This window comes from Prenolepis imparis, unplaced genomic scaffold (genome assembly GCF_030444845.1).
Source record: "Prenolepis imparis isolate NDT839.2.m4 unplaced genomic scaffold, iyPreImpa1.0 SCAF_10, whole genome shotgun sequence".
In the NCBI taxonomy this organism is placed as follows: domain Eukaryota; kingdom Metazoa; phylum Arthropoda; class Insecta; order Hymenoptera; family Formicidae; genus Prenolepis; species Prenolepis imparis.
This window is the reverse complement of record NW_028141168.1, coordinates 11,066,999-11,090,633: the sequence shown is the minus strand read 5'-3', so window position 1 is coordinate 11,090,633 and position 23,635 is coordinate 11,066,999. Positions and strand designations below refer to the sequence as shown.

At 34.6% G+C, this 23,635-nt stretch overlaps 2 protein-coding genes across 5 annotated transcripts; both read right to left on the bottom strand.

Moving 5' to 3' along the window:
- Positions 1-178: 178 nt before the first annotated feature.
- On the bottom strand, positions 179-1,465 carry Smd3 (small ribonucleoprotein particle protein SmD3). Its single transcript, XM_083048900.1, has 3 exons — positions 1,231-1,465; positions 820-1,157; positions 179-460 (listed from the first exon to the last, which is right to left on the bottom strand). The coding sequence occupies exons 2-3, from the start codon at positions 1,133-1,135 to the stop codon at positions 348-350; spliced, it is 429 nt and encodes a 142-aa protein (XP_082905026.1). The 5' UTR covers positions 1,136-1,157; positions 1,231-1,465; the 3' UTR covers positions 179-347.
- Positions 1,466-3,350: 1,885 nt separating this feature from the next.
- Positions 3,351-23,528, bottom strand: Drn (zinc finger AN1-type doctor no). 4 transcript variants are annotated; one of them, XM_083048895.1, is made up of 4 exons: positions 23,069-23,528; positions 7,934-8,403; positions 7,087-7,258; positions 3,351-7,000 (listed from the first exon to the last, which is right to left on the bottom strand). In XM_083048895.1, exons 2-4 carry the CDS (start codon positions 8,213-8,215, stop codon positions 6,852-6,854), a joined length of 603 nt encoding a protein of 200 aa, XP_082905021.1. In that variant the 5' UTR covers positions 8,216-8,403; positions 23,069-23,528; the 3' UTR covers positions 3,351-6,851. The 4 variants fall into 4 exon arrangements, with proteins under 4 accessions (XP_082905021.1, XP_082905024.1, XP_082905022.1 ...); XM_083048898.1 differs by lacking the exon at positions 23,069-23,528 and adding an exon at positions 22,676-22,829; XM_083048896.1 differs by lacking the exon at positions 23,069-23,528 and adding an exon at positions 9,412-9,880.
- Positions 23,529-23,635: the final 107 nt, after the last annotated feature.

The window sequence follows — 23,635 nt, the reverse complement described above, 5'->3', positions numbered from 1 at the left end:
AAAATTCATTTTATATGTTCTTTCAGAATACAACTAATTTTTTGTATTACAAGCTCAAGAATCTAAAGTCTTATCTATGCATTAATCATCATATTAAAACAGATAATACCAACATTTTTTATCATAAATTTATAAAGAAAATGTCATAACATATATAAGATGTTTTATTTTATAAACTATTTTTTAATGATTGTAGTACAATTTATTGGAGCAATCATATATGTATTATAAATATACAGACATATAATTTTGAATGTGTATTCAGAGATATTATTTAGAAATGATATAAAAATATGGGAATGAAATCGCAGTTTTATGTATTTTTAGAATCTAAAATGTATCAAAATTTATCCCCTGCCTCTGCCAGCTTGAGAGCCTCCTGGTTGATTCTGTTGATTAAGCCAAGGTGCCGAACCAGTACCTTTGCCTCTTTGATTTTGTCCCCTTCCTCTGCCACGAGCTAGAAACAATTTTATTAAAATATATTATGAAAGGTATATAATTATAAAAGGTCCTCCACTCTATGCGACTTTTACAAAATAGATATTAAAAGTTTATATACAGTGTTCTGTCACGAAACTGACAAACTTCGCCAATGTATTATTCTAAGCAAATCGAAGTTATTCTGAACGAAAGATATAATCCGAATTAATTAATATTAATCAAGTTCAATTAATTTTATTTCTTTTTTTAGAATCTCTGAAGAAAGTTGAATCGTACTCAACTTTTTTTCCCATCTCGCTTGTATAAATACGTGTCCTTTCAGTGCCTTTGGACTGAACTTTACTGAATGTTTATAGAACCAATACGAAAACAAACCTTGTGCGCGCAATATAGCGGACTTTCCTCTGCCAGCGGTACCCGATCCTTTGCCACCCGGTCGTTTAAACATGGGTGCGTTTTTCAGCATATCCGGTAGTATAAGGAACCTGATTTTCGAGCCGCGAATGTATACATTTTCCAGCTGTCCCACCTGGCCGTCCCGATACGTCACTGTGATGGTCTGCATCTGACAGTTCATATTGTCCTCTGCCTCTATCAATTTACCACGATACACCTCGCCGGTATTCGTCTCGCAGGTTATGATGTGCCCTTCTGCTTCGTGAAGCACTTTAATAGGAACTCCGATCGACATGGTGACAAACAAAAATACTCTTCTGAGAAAAGAGAAAGATATCTTTATTAAATTTCATTCCTCATTTCAAGGACGCGCTTTAACGTTCCTCTTACCTTATAAATACTTTGAAAGCTAGAATCAGTATTTTGTGGTTATGTAGCGAGCCGGATGTTTTCGCTTTCGCGCACTCACTTGGCGAGGGGGACTGTTCGATTAATACATCGAGAAAAATCGATTCTCGTTAAAAGATCGATTATCTCTTCTCGAATCGATTATCTTCAAATTCGATATAATTCTTTTTTTATTCAAACATTACTAGATAAGCGCTCTAGGGCCGGTTTCACCATCTCCGACCGATTAAACTATATCTTTGTCTCTTTTCAGCTACGTTCTTAAAAAGAGACAAAGATATAGTTTAATCGGCCGAATGAGTTAATCAGAGATGGTGAAACCGGCCCTAAATAAATATAAATCGTTATATCTTTTATAATCGCAAAAATTATTAATGTATATAAACATCCAGTCTTTTTTTACAAAATTGTTCAAGAGATTTAGATTATTTGTACAATCATATAATGAATATGTATGCATAAAAAATAATCATCGCTCATGTGTCTAATGAATATTATATTTTTGCGTTCTGACTATTAGACACGTCATTGATTTTTACATATTTTTCTATGCATAAGTATTATGCAATTGTTATATACAAAGCCATCAGCATAGAGCTTTTAAGGTCGTGAAATACAGATTTACATAATAGAAACAATATGTGTCGATCTCAATCACAATCGCACAATCAATCGCAAACTTTACAAAATGAAATAACGACGTTATATTGAACAAAATAAACATCTAAATATATATATATTACACGTGGATATCGTTATAATTAAATTTGATATTTAAAATATTTCTAGTAGAAAGAGTATATTTTTTTACATTCATCTCAGTGTGACTTTTATTTTCGACTGGTGATTATTATCGTAATATATATTATTATTTAATTTTACTTTTTATAATTTTATTACTTTTACCATAGATATTCAATCAATTTCATACCAACATCCATATAATATATTTATGAGAGTAAATATAAATTATAAGTTTTATACAATTTTTATTAATCTATTTTGACAGAATAAAGTTTTAACAAAGGAAGGAGAGAATTTGTTTTCTTCAAATAAATTATCTAACAGAATTTATTGATTTAGAGTGTTTTTATTGCTTTCTCCACTCTCTTTTTCGTAAGCTGTATTTGTTTCGAATATATATCTTTCTCTTACTTTGTTTTGCTACTTTTTCCAATTGCTTCACACATATTTTTGAGCTTGTCTAGAATGATCACGCTCGTTTACATATTCCCCCATATTTGTGCGGTTACTTATGCTTATATATTCTGTTTATTCATAACATCATATTTATAATTGTATTAACAAACATTCAAGTTGATCTGACGATTGCATTTTCGATTTCTTTGGCTTTCCGTCTCCTGCGATTTTTTAAAATCGTTTCCCTTTTATTGTGCGTTTTTCATTTTCTTAATATATTATATTAATTTTCTAGAATATTTTATTGTGGAAAGGTCAAATAATCAAACATTATACAAAGATTTATATATGTATATATATGAAAAGCTTTTTGTAATGTTTAATTATTCAACTAAGTGATTTCAACCTATTATTCTTGTAAATTTCATTCTCTATAGTGACTAGGATCGATAAAAAATTTATCACGTTTGAGTTTCGCTGGAGTCGTCAAGAGTCCTCGGAAATCGAAATGCAATTTTTAATTTTGCGTATATTTTTTCTATAAATGATCATAACTCCCATCTACTTTAAGTAAGACATATATTATTTTGTTAATGTATTAGTTGCTGAAGATGTGGTTTGGAAAGGGTTCGCCGAAACATTCTCTGTACTTGGATAATCAAATTTTTGAAAACCATATTTTTTACGCCCCGTTTTCTGTATCTGGCTTTTATTAGCTTATTTACTATTACTTATTCGTTTTATATATATTTTTATCACAGTATAAATAGATCAGCGGGGCAACTTTTTTAATCGCGTATTGTAGAAAATTGTTAAAATCAGGATTGTTATATCATTAACGATATATATCGCGCAAAAATACATTTATTTAATATAATTCACGTTTACTATGTTTACTAAATCCTTGAAGGCAGTTTAAAAGCATAAATTTCAGTCGAGATGTCATTAGATAGCCAGCGTGATAAAAGATAAACCGTTTATTGCAGCAAAAATTTTTCATTACAGAGAAAATAAGGTCGCATCTCGTTTAAACGTTCGGGAGATATTTTTTTATACAGTAGCTACAATATAACTCGGAAAGGTGCCGGTTAAAGTTCTATATAAAGTAGTCGAGAACACACAAAAAACGATTGCCGGCCTTCGTTAAGGGTGATGCATTTATATATATTTTGTTTTTAAATATACATAAATATAGTCCACTATAATTATAAACGTTTTAAGAACTGTTAAAGGTCCGTAAGGGCTGGGAAGAAGAAGAAGAAGGCAAGAGGAGGAAGAAGAGGGTGGAGGATGAAGGAAAGGCGAGAGGAAAAGAAAAAAGAGAGGAACATATGGGAGTACACTAACTTCGTTTTTTACGTACGTGAAACCTAAATGTCTAAAGCATTTCAAAGGATGGTAATTGTAATCATATAATATATTAAAAAGTTGATGTTACTTTTTTTTAATAGCTTAAACGTACTAATATCAATCGTAATAATTACAAGCATCGTGTTACGTCCTTATATAGTCAGCCGAGTACGATCGTCGCTGATAATCTTCTTTTTTGTTTTTCTCTTTCTCTCTCTCTCTCTCTCTCTCTCTCTCTCTCTCTCTCTCTCTCTCTCTCTCGCTCTATCTTTCTTTCTTTTTTTCTCTCTCATCTATAAATCATTTATATTCCTGTGCACGCATTCCTCTGCCTCACTCTCGCAAGCATGTCTATCCATCATGTATACACATTCTTTCAATCGTTCTTTCCCTCTTTCTCTTCCTGTCATTCGATCGCTCTCGCTAGGCAAGATTATTCCGATATTGCGATACACGTTAGAAAAATATGCTATGCCTAAAATAGGATGAAGGCCTGAAGGCAACCATTCCGATATTACTGATAATCGGTGTGTATATGTCAGTGTATTGCGTATGTGTCATGTGTGTGTATGCGTGTGCGCGTTTTCTTTTATACACGATTCTGATTTCTCTTATCAGCGTTCCTAAAAATGCGCCAAAAAAAGAAACAGAAAACTGATTGATAGACAATAGATCGTGATACATATTGTCTATGTGAAGTCATAAAGTCGTTCTGTAAGAATCGCCAAGAGAATCGTGTTGTATCGAATTATTGTGATTATTACTGAAAGATCTTTCTGACAGTCTTAATTTCTAGGTATCGTTAAATTGCAATTTTTTTTTACAAATTTATAGCGAATTCGGTCAGCGATACACTACACTGCTACACACTTATTAAAGCTGCTATATATACATGATGTTATTTAAATATAAACAATTTTAAATGTTTATTTTAATGTTCAATAATGATATCGTTATTTAATAAAGTAATATGGACTATTTTATTAAACGATATTATTAATTTCGTCAAAGTGCTTGTATTTTACATTAAGATATTTCATGTATATAGTGTCCTTTAATGTGCATTATTAGTGCCATGTAATGCGGATGACCGAATTTGTTATTAGTTACGATACTGCATATTCGACGAAATAAAATCGTTTTCGGCTGAAGGACTTTTGGCGGCGATATGTGAAATATTTGGTAACGGGAGAGAAAACTGTACTTGTTATTTGTTCAATTCTGAAGAAAGAAAATCAGCGCTTGATGGATCTTATGGATTACATTTAACAGAACGCTTTATATATTTATCGAAAATAAAAAAAAAACTTTGCTATACACATACTTTTCGAAGCGACGCAAAATAAATCTTAGGCGAATAACGAGAATATGCTACTTTATATATATATACAGGACAGGTCCTAATTACAAAATAAGAAATAAAAGAACGGCAGCACAATTTATGTAAGCGCTTTGTCCTTGGATAAGAGAAAGAAAAAAATATACATTATTTTGTTTGACGCGAAATATCAAGAAACCACAATTATATAGATTTTTTATATTTTTTCCTTTTTTTCAAAAAAAAAAGTTCAAAACTTATAAAGCTTATAAAGCTCTTAAAGAATTGACTTACACATGGAGCATGATTTGCGCTGCTTTATCATCTTCTTACTCATCTTCCTTTATACAAGAATTCAACAAAACCAGACAGCTATAGCACCTCTTTTCACATGCATGCTATAGCTTTACAAACATGTATAGCTATTTATGGGCGAGAAAAAGAAATAAAGTTCGGCACAAATTTTAAGCGCGGAGAAGAAAAATAGAGAATATGTTATACGTGGATTATAAAATTTTATCGATGTAATATCCTTCGCGCATGGTTTTAGTTTATACGTTCACACTTTATAAACGTTTAATAGTTTTCTTCTTTGTCGTTCATATAATGCCCGGCCTCTCATTAGACATTTTATTAATCATTTACTCTTACATTATGCGCTGCTATGCAGCACCGGAATACCTCGCGCAGCTATTCTACAAAACTCGCAAAACAAGCAAAAATAAAGAAGAAAACGAGTAAACTAATCGACAATTTCAACAATTCATTTATATCTAAGAAAAATCGAAGAATACGTTAAAGAGGGGTTTAATTTACAAATCCCAGATTTGCGGCCGCAGTGTAAATAATTATTTGCAATATAGGTTGAAACATATTTAATGAGTAATAATTGCTGGTTATATTCACGTGAAGTTGGACATAAACACACAGTACTACTTATACTTCATTGCATTATTTATGTGTGAATCAATAGACTAATATACTTAATAATTAGACTATAATTATTAACCTAAGATTGTGATCACCCATCAACGTCAGCCATTACCTAAGCAACATTCCCTATTTATTTATTTTTTGATATATAAACGAAACAGTATAATGTATAAAATTTTTCTAGAACAAACCAAAACTTCTAAGGAGACGCTCTGGACTGATTGACTGACCGCACCAAGAGTTCTTTTTAGCCTTTACGTAAAACGAGCTTCATATATTCGCAATTTTCCATTTAAGTAAATTAATAAACATAATATATAGAATAATTATAAACCGTAATAATCATGAAGATAATAATAGATGATAATAATAATAGTAAACTGGCAGCAGTTAGTAACCAGGTATATTCTCAATTAAAATTCTCTCACTAGATGACAAATCTGACTTACATGGCACTGGCATCCAATTATGAACCATTCGCTCTCATACACACACACACACACGCACGCACGCACGCACGCACGCGCACACACACACACACACACACACACACACACACACACATTCTAATTTGCGATCTTTCGTTTATTTGTTCTGTCTGATATATTCGTTTCTTTTTTTCATTTTTCTCTCTACTTTTTCTCGACGATTCAGCTACAAAACAATTTTGCTGTCGTTCTTGCGCGCTCACTCACATTCATACTCTCACTTTCTCTCGATCTTGCACTCGCTCGTTTCACCCCTCGACGTGCGAATCAGCTGCCAGATAATTTATCTCGTTTTCTTCGTGTTTTCTTTTTAATATTCTGTTTGTTTATATAGTTATAATAACCATTTTCCCAACGACTACACACTAAATAGTTCAAATTTTTTGCACTTTTTCACCAACAACAACTGGATTGTTGCGCCGAATTTCTTGAGCGCCCATTTCTTTGTAATCGAATTTGCAATCGTGCTTGTCACTGTACCGGTGCACGGCACAGAATAGTCCTCCACAACGACACTCAAATCCTGAAAAATGTATCATTGTTAAAGAAATTCGAAGCTTCCACAATAAGTAACTAATTATTTATTATACGTTACATTTTTGCACTTACCGGTTAAACCAACTTTTTTGCGACATACAGCACAACGATTTTTCTTCTTCTTAGACTCTTTGTCAGTTTCTTTGCCGTCAAAAGAGTCGTCTACATCGCCACTACTCGCCGATGAGCCTTCAGCTACTGCACTGCTTACACCTACTTCGCTTTCCTGATCTTCCCTGTTTACCTGATTAACAAAAGTAAAATACACATGATAAGCACAATAAAAATAATTATTTATTATTGTAGTTATGTCTTAAATTTCTTGTTACATTTTATTTTTAAATTTAATTTAAAACAAAGTTGTATTGAAATATTATAAAAATATAAATGCTTATAAATAACCACTTTGTTAAATAAATAAATATTTCCCTATATAACACAAGATTTATAAATGTTATAAATAATATGTATAAAACAGAGAGATCAAATTGTTCAATGAGTTCTTATAATATCAGAGATGAGTGTTTCAATATAATTAGATATATTGCATAATTTTCTTGCTGAAATGTAGATGACCTCTTCTTATAAAAAATAAAGAAGGCATAAGTAATTGCAAATTGTTGTTATAGTCTATGTATCTCCCAAAGCAAAAACACCTTTATCATAACGATGCAAAAGATTGAAAACATATTTATGTTATGTAACACGCATAAATATTTTGTAAAATTTATTCTACGATTTAATATTCCTTTTCTGCTGTTCTCGAAATTTGTGTTTTTATAGACTAAAAACAATTTGATGTATACGACCTTGTGGATTCAGGACAGCTTATAAGCGCTACCTTCTGCAAATTAATTGAAAGAACAAAGATGTTACGTTTGTGTGGAATAATTATAAGAAAAGAGATGGAAATACTTACTTCTTTGGGACTGAGCAGATCTGACGTTGACTGAGGTATAGTAGGAATGGTAGGTTGGGCCGTCGTTCCTGTAGCTGCAGGACTACCAAAACTGCCTTGCAACGTACCAGCGTTGCTGGAGACAGTCTGTGAGGTTGGTACAGTGGCAGTTGACACTGGAGGTTGTTGTTTCTTTTTCAAATTTTCCTTATAGCAAAGGGAACAAAGGCCATCAGTAGCCGGCGAACCATAAAACCCACAGCCACTGCGACACAGGGCTTGCATATTAGACTCTCGTTCCATAACTCTTGTCTTTCAGTATCACTCTTTGTTCAATCAAGAAGACTCTCGTTTATATCCTAGTTGCGAATTACGCTGTCTTGAGAAACAGTGGAAAGTCACAGTCAGCTTGGTGCAGGATAACTAGGTGTCCTTCGCTGCAGCTCTCTTCCCGATTGCTCCTCTACAACCGTGTGTCACCATGTACTCACCTGTTACAATCAAGTCGTATATAATTAATAAAATCAAATACTATAAATAATTGTCACAAAAATTATTTTATACAACTACAAAGTTTAAATATGTAATATAATAGCTTATCAAAATTTATATCAGACACATGTAAATATGACATTATATTATCACGTTTTGCATGTACTTTTTGTTTTATATTTTAAAAAATTGCTATTTTTTCTTTACATATATATTTACAAAGACAACAGTTATATATGTGTGTAAAAACACAGATAAAAATAACAAAGTCAATTCAATGTGACACAAAGAATAATATTGCAAATTATATAATTAAACTTTATAGTGTTACATTAATTCATTCATAAAATGTTTTGCATCATCTGATCGATGACAAAGAAGTACGAATAGGAGTACATTTAATTATTTCACTCCACTTTATGTAAAATCATATAAAAATGACAAAATAAAAAAAATAAAAAAAAACAGGTAATACACAATCTTTAAGTGATAATGTGACCCTGGTGAGCATTCGGAGTAAGAATAACAGGCCAATTTTCGAAAATATCAGCTAATACGCTGTAAAGTAGCACGAAAAATGAAGGTATCATAAATTTATCGTACTTCCTGCGCCATGCAAGGTCAGACCACAAATATCTTCTCAATGGAACATGTCCTCTTGTAAGTGAACAGGCCAAGACACACTCGATAATGACCGAAACGTGAACTAAATGACATTACAATAGGAGAAAAGGGAAAACGGTGCTTCTGTAGCCAAACGAGAGAGAAGGAGCGAGAGAAAAGAAGAATTCGGTAAAGAAGAAAAGGAGAGAGAGAGAGAGAGAGAGAGAGAGAGAGAGAGAGAGAGAGAGAGAGAGAGAGAGAGAGAGAGAGAGAGAAGAGAGCGAGAGGAGAGGAAATAATTCCTAGGAATTTTTACTACGTCATCTTGGCGATCTGATTTTTTTTCCGCCGCGCGATAGCCCGACGAGAGAGGCGTGATCGCGCAGCGTGATATTACTACTCACTTTCCAACACGCAGCCGTGTCGCAACCGATGCACAACATGGAGTAGGAATTTGTGCGAGGCATTTAAGTAACGGCAGCCGTATCCTTATCGCGGACTCGCGAATACACCCCGCGCACAATAGGAGCCGTCAAGAGAGAGAGAGAGAGAGAGAGAGAGAGAGAGAATATCGTCCCGTCTCTTTCTCCCGCGTCGCGGTGGCTCCGCTCTCGTTTTAATAATCTCTTTCGCGGCGCACTTTGCGCGGCACACGAAATCGCGACGGAATGGAGCAGCCTTCACTTCGCGCTTCCGACCGAAGCGGCTTCGTACGGACCGCGGATAAAGAGTTCGGGAGCTACGTGTGCTGCGCGTGCACTCGCACGACTTGCCCGGCTCGCGAACGCTCGATATCGCTTCAATCCACGGTGCCCGCAAGGACGGAAGAGAAACAACGATAACGACGGGCGAATGTTTTCATGATGGCGATCGCAAATCGAGTCGCGCTGGCTTTTGGGCGGACGCGTAAGCGGCGACGATTGCGGCGGCACCGCGTGCGCACGAGTGCGGCGAACGCGACGGCGCATCGTGACGCGACCGTGGACACGGAACTTAACCTCTCGATGTGAGATGTGAGATGTGAGATATGTGATGTGATGGGTATAAGGGGTGTCTCGCTCTCTCTCTCTCGCGCGAACGCGCTTTCTCTCCATCACCAACTCCTCTCTTAGGACCAATTTCACCAACGTCGGTTAACTTTAATCTTCGGTTAAACTTATCTTTGTCTCTTTTCAGAGGTGGGAATTCCTACGTGAAAATTTGAGCCTTTCTCACGATTTTTTTTTTCGACTGCGACGCTTTTGAATCGCTCCCGAGTTAATTTCGATTAAATCGACATGACGAGGCGAATTTCCCTTTCCTTATTATAATGTTCACAGTTGTATGAAATATTTGGGAAAAAAAGTTTTGCACAAAAATAAATTTATTATTTTATGTAAATTAAATGATAGTATAGTATACAAAGTGTACTGATATATTTCTATTAATAAATATTCTATATTAATTCTATATTAATAAATATACGGATTGAAAAATGTCGCATAATAATAATTTGGTTTATATACAAACGAATAATTAATCTATATAATCTAATCTATTTCAGATTGTCTTTAGGACTCAGTAAGGTATTTAAATTGTTAGTTTGGGTCATCGATCTGTTTTATTATTAGCGTTATTCTAATTAAGAAGAGGGAATGAGAATATATTTGAAAATATGAAAAATTTATTATAATCAGATTCATTAAATAAGGAGAGATTGAGAGTATATTTAAATTTTAATAATTACTTTTGAGTACGCTCAATGAAAAGTTAAAATGTCAAGTTTATGGATTCAATGAAGAAGCGGAAGCGCTTTTCTTACTAATTAATTTCACAAGATTCATGTTGTTAATTCAGACTGACATCGTATGAACACATATAACAACTACAATCTCGTATGATTTTCATAATCATTCGTATATCTGTATTTATATAACGTTTTTCAAAGATCCTGACCTTAATTTTAACGATTGATTTTGTGATTAATTAAGAATCCTACCTAAACTAAAAATAATTATATCGAGATATTTAATCGAGATATTAAAAATTTGAAACAAACATTAGAATATGATTTTTTAATAATTGCAAGCAAAATTAGATCTATTGTCTTGTAAATTTTATTTTATATTTAATAATTTTAGTTTAAGTCCTAATTTTTTCAAACTTAAATTCCATTTTCTTATTATGTACACAACAATCACTTATATTTGTAAACAGAACTAGAGAAAGAGATTAACAAAACAATCGATCTACTTTTTCCAAGATTTGATTTTATTATTTTATATTTGACTAAAATGGTTCTCGGATACAGAGTATCTTTATTTGAATCAAATGGATACCTCTTTCTCTCCTATCGGTTATAAGGGGTCAGAGGCTGTTAAGAATTGGGTCAACTGTCTCGATCGGAAAAAAAGTTATTAGAACGCGCATATATAGGATCATACCAAAATAGTATCGAAAGTATATATTTCGTTGCAAATATCTAGTGAATTTTTATCGATATCGAGTATAACTGAACGAATTATAAGTTATATATTGAAATATATTCGTTATACACACACACACACACACACACACATATAATGTTAGAAAATAAAACAATAAGCAATTAATTAATAGCAAATAATATTCATGCAATAACAAAAATGTTCATAAACGAAATAATTTTTTTTCACTAATCAAGACCGAAAATTATTGCATAAAAATTCTAAGCTAAGTATTTTGAAAGATATAATACATGTTTTTTAGAATGAAAATTGTATGCTAAGAATATACGAGTATATCACGTTATGGAACACAATTTATTTACAACGCAATATACTTGAATGCAATCAGAAAGCAAAATTATCTGAGACAATTAGAAAAATACGAAATGTGTGTAAACAGTTTCTTGTGCCCGAGAGTGCTCGAATAACAACATCAGCATTAATTGCCTCGGATATTAAGAAGAAAAATTTTTATTGGGCTCCGATAAGTATCATTTACATAAAATTTAACTATCGTGCTCTCGCAATCGCATACGTTCATTTAATCAGAAAGCTCATGTTCAAAAAGTCCGATTATTGCACGAATATTTTCTCATAAATAAAATAACTAAAAAAACTGTCAAAAAGTTATATATATTCATCAATCAATCATTATTATAGATAATTATAAAGCGCATTTATGATAAAATATATGAGATATGCACACACACGCAACTGTAGAAAAATATTCGATAAATGATAATATTAATAATAACACAATAAACATGTTTCTTTGTTCATATATTTAAAAAATCCAATTTTAGCAAGTTTCAAACTTATAAAAACACTTTTTTTGACAAAAACATGTTCTCGTTCTATATAGTCTTTAACTGCGTAAGTGGAATTATTCTCCGCACACAATCTTTTTTTTTTTTCTTTTTTTTCATTATTGCCACAATAAAAAATTCACACAGCATGCATATATGCAAGACAGACTTGTCGTTAAAATCGTTCGTTTAGGAGGGACTGCGGGATCGAACGTCGAAACAGCTGCATGCATAAATGTTAGTGCGGTCAGTACTGAAGTGAGATGATAATGCGAGGACAATGGAGGAGAAGAAGGGGTTAAAAAAGGGGGGAAATAGAGGGATACGCATGTGTTCGCGATGCCCCTACGCGTTTTCTAGTATCGTGAGGTCCGCCGCGATTAGACCCTATACGTAAGGTAGGGCTCCGATACGGCACACGCGACGAAGGAAAGGGACAGGTGACACAGGGTGACGCGATGACTTTAAACGTCGATTACTTGACGTTTAATTCCATCTCATATTCGTCGTGCCACGCTCGTGTAATTTGCGCCACGGAAACGATATATCCTATACGAGAGACAAACATCGTGCATAAAAGCACGTCCGACACGCGATTCCCCTCGAATGACTCGCCCGCGAGGAGGATCGTTAGCTTTGACGAAACGCGCTTCGCTCTCTCGCTTTCTCCGCAAACGAAGTGTTTAAACTGTATTTAAAAAAAAGGATGATAAATGTATATAAAGAATTAAAAAGCGCCGTATAGAAAAAAAAATATTAAAATATGTTGTATGAAAGATTATAGACATTTTATATATATATATATATATATATACAGGAAAATATATATTTATTTTTATTTTATAGATTATATATTGTGCGCAGCATGAGTATATATTAACGCGAGTAAAGACGGTTGCACAATTCGCAGGAAAGAGTAATTCCTTCCCCACTTTCGACTCGCGATTCAGCTTAATCGGACTTTAACCCCACTTTGTGCTCCTCGACAAACAGCACAGACGCGGCACGTGAAATTTTGACAGCTGCGACGCCACACCGATATTATCGAATATGTAGAATACGGTGATAATGAGTAGAATGAGCTTGCAGAGCGGCTTATGCGACGTGTTCTCTTTTATTCCTTTCTATCTTATTTATTTTACTTTTTTCTATTACATGTATATTACACAAACAAAAAAATCGTACATAAAAAGTATCTCTATTTTTATATATAACAAATTTTTATATATTTTATTTTATATAAAATTTTATATATAAAAAATATCTCTACATTTTTTTCTCTCGACGAAATTAAAGGATCGAGTGTGTCTTTCATGCAAATAATTCTTGAGCGAGACAATAGCTTTAAAACATTATATTCTTAGCCACGTCACAGCTACGTCGTCATCAGTTATAAGTACCAAGGTGGTAAACTCCTTCGTCGTAATGAGGGAAGAGGCAATGCCGTAGCAAGGCCGGGGCAAAGCGTAGCTTCGAGGAAAGTCAGCGAGCAACGGTATAGTCAGCACGTAATTGCCCACATTCGGCTGATTTCACTGTAACATGAATTGCCAATCCCTCGCGAGCTTCTTTTATACCATCGCCCGCACATATTTGACTCATGCTGCGCGCGCGGATAACAATGACGCACACGTATTTCTCACATCGCTTATCTCGACGGTTTTTGTTCGTCAAATCAACATATTTGATCCACAAATGCGTATAATCTACAATAGATTGCCTATGTGATACGCGTTGCGCAAGAGAGGATTTTTTTATGAAAAATTTATCGAGAAAAACCTTTTAAAAAATCAAAAGACAAAATTATTCGAATAATACGCAAAAATATTATCCGAGTCTTGAAAGCTTTGCAATGAATTCTAAAATATTTACTTTGTGTGGAAGACGATGAGGAGGAAGCTACATATATGCGTCAAGTAATAGTGAGAGTCATGGTAAAGTTCGCGTTATGACCTTAGAGCATATAGATATGGAGGGAGAATACTGGTCTGAAAGTGTCCACAATATCTGTGCGAGAGAGAAAGATATAAGTTGCTATTTATCTTCTGTGCGCAAGCGTTGTTTCCAAGCAACTGTTATTGCTATGCAGTTGTTACCTATTTTAAAAGAAATTTGGAGCTGTCATTTATGTCTGCCAGTTTAGCGCACGCGTATAGAGGACAAACAGGAATTACTATACACTGTAAAAAAATTTTGTGTAAAATTACAACTATTATAGTGGGTAATTTTAAGACCCACTATAATAGTTGTAAATTTCCACGCGTTTGTAAATTTGCAGTATATACAAGTAAAATTAATTCCTTCATTTGTAATTAAGCTGATTGCAAAAATAAGTTTACAATATGTATGTAAAATTATAAAACGATAATGTAAAAATATTTTTTATAATTGTATTATTAAACATATTATTAAACACAATATATAATTAAACATATTATTATTATACATATTATTAAACACGATATATAGAATATTACTGTTGTATTGAGTAATATTACAAATTTAGATAATTACATAAAATCTTTAAAATATCATATTATTTCGTAAGTTTCCATATAAAAGAAGATATATTTACATAATAAAAGACAAATCTACATAATTTTGTGGAATTACATAATTTCTGTATAATTACATGATTTCTTATATTTACAAGACTAATCATGCAATTTTTACACCTATTATTTGTGTAAATTTACTAAATTTTTTTACAGTGTACCTTTCTCTCTCGCACAATCTTGGGGACACTTTTGTTTCCCGAAAAGTATATATACTATTCTCCCTCCATGTCTATATGCTCTAAGATTATGACACGATGACTCGTTCGCTTCTTCATTCATGCTATATAGAGCGTCTTGTTTTTTTTTCTAGCTTTTTTACACTTTCGAAATTCGATAGTCTTCTCTTTTTCAAACTTTCACTCTATTCGGTATATGTTCATTAACGTGTTAAAGGTGTAATGTCGCGTGCGCGACCTTATAACGTCGATTTTAATAAATTGAAATAAAAAGAGGATGACGTCAAGCTGCCGAGAGCGAGAGCGCATATCGATTGAAACACTTAACGTGAAAGATAAAGTGAGATCTTTCCCTCGAATGTGGATGCAAAGTAGCTGGTAATAACGGTGAAAATTAGAAGGCTGTGCAGAGGAAGACTGTCCAATTTTTTGTGAGAAAAAAAATCAATATATGTAAAATTGATTAAAGAAACGTGCCAAGCTCAAGCTCGATGGCTTGATTTAGAGTCAGATGCATTGAATCTCTATAGATTTAGAGATGCAAGGGATGCAAAAGTCGTTCGCATTTATTATCAATTTATTTCAATTAATCCGATTAAGATCGATAATTATACATATACATAGTTTGGTGTCAAGTGACGAATCGTGCACGTGAAACTAAATAAAAAAAGCACAGTAGAGAATAAAGGCACGGAAGACTCGCACGCGAAATACATCAGAGCTTTTTGTTTACTCGACGGAGTAAACGACCTTTCTCACAATGGCTATTAACGCGTTGGACGGTTGTTCGACCTTCGCAAAGTCGTATGGTCGAACTCACACAAGCATCGCCTTTATCGTACAAGAATATCTCGGATTTCGGAAGTTACAACCTTGGGGATCCCTTTTTGGATAATCACGACGAACAATGAGAACGTGTGGAATTCAACAAATTTTAACCCACTTCTGTGATATCGGAATGTGATACAATATATTTCAAAATTATTTTGATTATTTAATTTTGAATTATATATAATTTGATTTAATTTTAATCATTTAATATTTTGATCATAATATGTTAAAAAATTTTATTTCTATGCTACAGAATAAAACACATCGTTTTTACGCATGCACATAACTGAATCTGAATTGATATAAAACAAGTTTTTCTCGAGTCATATTATTAATCTGATTGTAACATTAATCTAATTAAATTTGCAATTTCATCTCGAACGAGAGAAATAATATCGAGCACAAAGAATGTCAAAGATAACTTATCAAAGGAGAGAATAAGAAGATTAATGCGTGACAATATAAGCTTGCTGAAAATGGGACGAATGTATATAGAGAACTATTTATATTATTATATTAAGTTATATATAAAAAGAAAATTAATTGAAAAGATTATACGGATGAAGATTTGCGTATTTCTGAGAATTCGCGGGTTCTCTTCAAGAACTAATGTATTTTCCTTACCCTGTGTGCAAGGGCTAAATTTAGAGCAGAAACAGGTAACAGCCACGAAACTAAAAGTGTTGCTTGAGTTCGTGTTTAGACGCTAATATTGTCGGTGGTATCGTTTTTAACTCTGCACCTCCTCGTATGTGTTTGCGCTTATTCGATAATAGAGCGTGAAGAGAGGAGAAAGGACCGACTGTGCTCTTTAAATTTGTGCAATTACACAACAGTGAAAACTTGCTATATATATATATTTATGTCGAAACTATAGGTACATAAATTCGCATTATTTCTCGCATTCGTACGAAATCAGAGACTCTAGCCGTTCAGAAAATGCAGATAAATTTGCAATAAATTTGCCTTGGAAAACGTTAACTTTCGGACACGCAAAATGAGTTTTCCAAACTAATCTCTCTTGCGAAACAAATCCAGGATTCGTCGATCTCAAAGTCAAAGGCGACGTTTCAAGTGTAACAAACCAACACGACAATTCAAGCGCGACGAAATCGCGAATACAGAAAAAGCATCAATATTTTGTTCGACTTTCTCCGCTTAAAAGGCGGTAATAGTTTTATCTTTATTTCTTTATTTGATTTATCTTCACCTTGTTATCGAAAGTAGAATTCGGTAGGAGCATTTTTATTAACAAAGAGATAACAATCATATCTCATATAATATGTAATAGAAAAACAAAGCGCGACGATTTCTAACAAAATCATCAATTTGCTGCTAATTAAAAATATTATACGTAGATTTGGCATTTCTTTTTTCTATTATAGTTCCCACATCAGCTGGACAGCTATTTTCGAGAATGAAAATCCGCGCGACTCGAAATATACACTCGACATTATATACGACATTGCGTCCGCGCGTGTATTAGATCCGCGCGCGAAAGATTCGCAATTTGTTCGAGGCCGCGCAAAGTCACTCGTAGATCACGCGCACGCGGAAACGCGCGGCGGAACAAAATATCGCGTGCACGTGTGCGCGCGCATCCGCGATGCGCTCGTTCCACATTTTTCGCGCACTCACGCCGATCGGGAGATGATGATTCATATTCATTTCGTGGCTCCGGACGCGAACGGCGCCATAGCGCCGCGTTCGCATGCGTGATAAGCAAGGACGTGCGCGCTATCGGCGTTGTACGCATTTCGAAAACTTTTCAATCAGCCCATTGAGATTTTTACTAATATTAATGTAGAGAGTATTAATTAAAGGAAAAATGCGTGTGAATATTAAAAAGAATATTAATATCGATATACAGGAAGTACTGATAAAAAGATATGTCAATAGAGAGCGCGTATCAATAATAATGACCTAAGAGAAATATCGATACTAAAGATTATCATTAGAAAATATCGATATTATAAATCTTTCTTTCGTTTCTAATTATTCATACTTTATTCATAATTCAACGATTGATTTAAATCTTAATTGAAAATAGTGTGTTAATTATTAAAAAAAAAACATCTAATTTATAAAATTATAATACATATAATTATGCAAATTAATCTCTGACCTGATATCGCTTGGATATCGATACCTTTGAATAAGTATTTGTTCGTCGATAAGCCGAGTCTCCAATTGCCGATACTTAAATTAATAAAATAAGCGACGGTGCAATTCTTTTTTTAACGTGACCATTCCTACCCCGTACGCCTCTCTCTCTCTCTCTCTCTACCTGACTTGTCTCGGACGCGTCGAATGTGGTCGAACCTCGTGAAGGCCTCGCCGCAACTTTCACGTACACACGCGCGCGCGCGCGCGGAGAGTACATTGTCCCAGAGAGGCAAAAGTCCCTTCGTCCGTCGCGCGTGCACACGAAGCGGATCGTGTGCGCACGCGCGGCACGCGTGCGTGCGTGCGTGAACGTCACCGCTGATTGTGAGAGTAAAAGAGCCGAGAGAAAGAAAGAGAAAGAAAAAGACAATGAGATATAAAAATATAATACAAAATGAGAGGTAATAAGAGTCACAAAGCCGCAAAAGGTGAAAAGACAAACCAAGTTCAGTGAGCTTCTTTATTTCAAAATCCACGAATGGTCCATAGAACAGAGCCTGTGCCCTTCTCATTTTTCTCAATGAAGTGTAGGAACCATAGGTGTAAACGATTATTATTATAGTTAGCCTTGAGGAATGATTTCTCTGATTCTTTGGACTTGTATTGTTTGACAGTCTTTGTCGTCTAAAAATATAGGTACGAAGGCTTCAAAGATCCTTATACCAAACTGTTTAAAATACCGAAAACTACACATTGAAGTGACTAATATAACTACTAAAGAGAGAAAAAAATTCGTTAAAATTATAAAAAAAACTAGCTCATTTTTTTCCAAAAGAAGTCTTTACACTGATATGCTGAACGCTTCGAATAATAGCTCATATTAGATATATCGTTGCACATTTCATGATATGTAACACATTTTATAATAGAAATAGAGGTCATGAGAATATTTATTCCTAATATGTATTGATAAACCGTTTATTGTGCATATTTCAGAAACAATTGATCTTTGCAATTGCGTTATTAATAGCCGCTTTTATTAATGTTTAAATTACATTCTAGTTTAATTTTGATTGCTCTTTCTCTTTTCGATTTAGAAGATGGATATAAAATTTTTAAATTAAAGTTAATAAGTGACATTATATCGAAACAGAACATATCTTGGTCATTTCACGTATTTTGATAGGTACTATTAGCTCCGCACGATTGTAACGATAATTTCGTAACGTCCTGTATAGCATGCTTATATCAATCAAGGCGATCAATTGGAGAATCTCGCGGTGCACAAATTCACGCCGATTCTCCCGACGTAAAACTTCTCTCTATATAATATAATATCATAACTACGACCTAAAAGAGAAAGAACTACTAGTTAACTTGAGTTGAATGGCAGCTTGTGTTTAATCTATCATTAATAGTTACTTAATTGTTGTATTAGTAGTTACTTAATTGACTAACATAAGTTAGTATCTCGCTGTCCATTTTTTAGATTATAATCCCATCTAATGTGTAAATGTGTAGATTATATATTAAAAATAATTTTTTAAATATATAAATAGAGATGTCATTATAAAGATAGCACATTAGTTTGTCAAGAGACTATATTTTATGACTACGATTAAATGATAGAAAGAGTATTTTATACATGATCTCATACGCTTTTATTACAATTCCTACTGTGGATCAGGTTTAAAGAGTTTAAAGGAAGGAGAGTATACATGAGGGCATAAATGAGGGAAAAGAAGAGAGAAGTAGAGAAAAGAAAAATGTGATTAAAGACACATTTATTATCATCCCGAACAAATCTCTCGAAAGAGCATAATGAGACAAGGTAGAGAGAAGTGATAAATTTAGAAGCGCTAACTGCAACGTGAGATGCAACGTTAATTGTCACTCGTAGTTGTATACAGAGTGTATTAGACGTCACATAAGCTATAAATACTAGAAACGAAATTAAGAAGCGTAATGATTGTCAAATATTCAAACAGATTCAACGATTCGTTGAGGAAGAATCTGATTATGCAGAGAATTTCCCATTAAATATTGATGCAGCATGATGGAACTTCTCTTAATTACAGAATTATTCAATATCGAAAATTAAAAAATTTCGGTCAAGATTTATAAAATAATATTAGATTCAAAAGTATGAATAAATAACGAGAGCCTATGTTTTTTTTTGTGATTCCAAGTAGATTAACAAATATAAGATATGAAAAACATAAAAGACTATATAGTTAACGCTATAGATTAATAGTCGATATAGTTAACGCTAAAAGATTATAACTTTTGACAGTCTTTGCTAAAAAAAGACTCATCGATCAATGACTTGTCATCGATGGAAAATACATTTTATCAGCGATAGAGAGACATTATACACGAAAAGCGCTCCTGCTTGAAATAAGATAAAATGTTAAAAATAAAGACTAACTTATAAATTTAGAATAAAAAAGAAGTATTTTTTTTAAATGCACGAGAGAAAAATATACAAAGAATACTTTATAAGAATTATATGTAGGAAGAAACAAAGTGAACGATTTTGATATTCAGCGATCATATGTGTAAATGAAACCACATGTAATAAAATAAAATATATAGTAGATAAGTTAAGTTAGATCATAGATGGCATAGAGAAAGAGAATATATATATATTGATCTATATCTATAGAGAGAGATATAGATAGAAAGGGTGAGGGGGGAAAGGGGAGGTAGAATTCATTATCGCTCGCGATGATCCGTTACAATGGCTATAAAGAAAAAAAACTTGTAAGATACGACGAAATAGTATACCGCGATTGACGTTAACGGCAATGTAAACGAAGATGCGAATACTTGTCCGAGCAAGCATATGCATAAGGAAAGGAGGAGCATTTATTAAACTCGTTCGGCGAGCCTTCTAACCAGGTGTATAACAAAAAAAAAGGCAACTCGTGCAGGATGTTCCTGGATATCGTAAATATCCTGGCAAATTTTGCATCTTATAAAAAAATTGATTTGAATTTGAAGCATTAAATATCTCGATAACTGAGAGATTAAATATTTCTAACGAGGAAAAATATATTCGATTCATTTTCATTTCTGGAGCTCAATGCATGCTCAACATTGCATAATTTTTAAATTTTACGCCTTGTCATTAAAAAGTATGATTATTTTTCTCAAGTTAAGCTCCTTCACTATCTATAATTACATACGTGGACATATGGTAGTTTTAAAATACCCCGTAACCTCAGGTCGATTTTAAAGAATAAAGAGAAAATATATATAAAATTATAAATTATATAAATTATTTGTGCACCATTTTCAGATATACTATATTACTATAGTAAGAAAAAAATATCTCTCCTTTTTTTACATAGATATATTTAATATCAAGCGGATAAAAGAATTAAATTTCAAACCTCGCAGATGAGATTCCGCTTCAGGATTAAAAGCTCGCACATTTACTACATTATACATATATAAAATATGGCTTATATATATATATATATATATATATATATATATATATATATAAGAATGATTCTTTCTGCAAGTTTTATTTCACAAGTCATAGGGCCGATTTCACCATCTCCGATTCACTCAATCGACCGATTAAACTATATTTCTTTGTCTCTTTTCAGCTACGTTCTTAAAAAGAGACAAAGATATAGTTTAATCGGCCGATTGAGTTAATCGGAGATGGTGAAACCGGCCCTTAGGCTTCAAAGGGTGTAATGACGTGGACGCGAACGGCTGGCGTCAGAGCGGTCAGGTCAGGTCAGGTCAGGTAAGGCGCGTATGACAGAGGAAATGCCGCGCGATAGAGATACGAGGAATTATTCTTGATAAGGCGGCGGCAGAGGCGCGTTACATACGAATGCGCGCTACGTTGGGAAATATGAGACGGCGAGAGAGTTCCGTTCGACACCGATCGTGGGTCTTCGTCTCGAGCGAGTCGCTGTTTCGAGGAGCAGCTGGAACGATATTCGCGATTTCTCGCCGAGTGCCAGAAGAAAGATTGTAAACAACGAACGGAGAAGGGAAGGGGTGGGGGGAAGAATACTCAAAGGGACACCTGAAGGGAGATGTATATCGTCGACGGGTGTTTCGGAGAAAGGGGGAGGAAGGGGGAGTTATCACATAGATAGAAAGAGAGAAAGAGGGACATTTTTCATTAAATAGCGTATCGTGTCTAAATATTGATAAATTACATGACAAATATGGTCCTAACTAATAGGGTGTTTAATATGTCATTTTTAATTATTTTGAAGTGAATAAAAATTATATCTCGTGTCAAAATAAATTAGTAGATACAAGAATATATATTGGACTTTTATCTCGTGTGTCTGCATATTTATTTACACATGCAGCATAAATATTTTAAATATGATAATGTCCTGTTCCCTCTCTCGCGCTCTCTCTCTCTCTCTCTCTCGGAAGATGCTTCTTTAATAAAAAATATATAGGCAGGCATTTATGATAGTCTAGTAGAAAATTCGAATCATATCGGAGCGCTGCCATCGTGTTAGATCGACGGTATAGAAAAAAAAGGAAGAGCGACTGCGACGAGGAGGAAAGAGCTAGGAGAAAAAGTGATATAAAAAGAGAGCGTGGGAAGGAAAGGGGGGACGCGAGAGAAAGAAAGAGAGGCTCACAGCCACACGCGCATGCAAAGAGCACCGAGGGACGGACGCACGATGGCAAAGAGAGACGAGACGGTGGGACATGGCTTCCATCCTTGAATACGCACTTAGCCGTAAATTGCGTCGTTCCTTTGTTCCGTCTCTCTGTCTCGCGGTCACTTTAACACGTCGACGTTCCTACGCGAACGTTCGTTCCGCGAACACGGCTCCCCCGAACTCGGAGCCGAGGAAACGCGGACGTAATAAAGCTCGCGCGGACGCTGGCTGGACGCTCGCGCGAGTGAAATCGAGCTCGCGCTCCGATCGGCAATTACGTCGGTGCATGTAGATACCTATCGCGCGTACCCCGAGGGAGAGGAGAAGCGGGATCCGTTGCGCCTCACGGGTATCCCGAAAATAGTCCGCGGATAGAAAGAGAGAGAGAGAGAGAGAGAGAGAGAGAGAGAGAGAGAGAGAGAGAGAGAGAGAGAGAAAGAGAGCACTGGGATTGCGACACTTACCGAAGGCTGTTGCGGTGTAGCAGGGCGCAATATGTCAGCTGACTTGACGCGCGACCGATCCCAATTCTGCGTCACTATTCCACATAATTAATCTCAGCGAAACATTCGGTCACCTCGCTCGCAAAGAAATCCGCTTCACGAGAAACTCGCGCTTCGCGTTTCACACTGTTTCACAATAACGCGCGGATACGAAAACGGGGGAGGGGGGGAGATGCGAGATAGATTGGACGAAGGGGAAAAAAGATTACGACGATACTGACGATAATATCACGATCACGACGACGATCGTTCACGGCCGAGAACTATTCTTCGCACCCAACTCTTCCGACTACGAGGAGGAAGCGGACCTGCCGGAGCTGCAGGTACGAGAACGAATACTGCTGATGACTGATGTAAAGTTAGATCTCCTTTGCCCTCTCCCCCCCATCCACTCCGACCGAGCACTCGGCGCCGTATGCGGGCGAATGACTACGAATCCGCACGAGTGACCATCACGAAGCACAGAAATCGTATAGAGAGTAAACTCGAAAAATTTATCCCTAGGGACGTGAAAGTAACTTGTCCAAT

Bases quoted from the DNA above. Each gene is read 5' to 3' on its own strand.
- Smd3 (XM_083048900.1), bottom strand. From the start codon at position 1,135: ATGTCGATCGGAGTTCCTATTAAAGTGCTTCACGAAGCAGAAGGGCAC. The intron at 461-819 runs GTTTGTTTTCGT...AATTGTTTCTAG, and splicing joins CGCTATATTGCGCGCACAAG to CTCGTGGCAGAGGAAGGGGA.
- Drn (XM_083048895.1), bottom strand. From the start codon at position 8,215: ATGGAACGAGAGTCTAATATGCAAGCCCTGTGTCGCAGTGGCTGTGGG. The intron at 7,259-7,933 runs GTAAGTATTTCC...TTTGTTAATCAG, and splicing joins ATCTGCTCAGTCCCAAAGAA to GTAAACAGGGAAGATCAGGA. The intron at 7,001-7,086 runs GTAAGTGCAAAA...TACATTTTTCAG, and splicing joins CAAAAAAGTTGGTTTAACCG to GATTTGAGTGTCGTTGTGGA.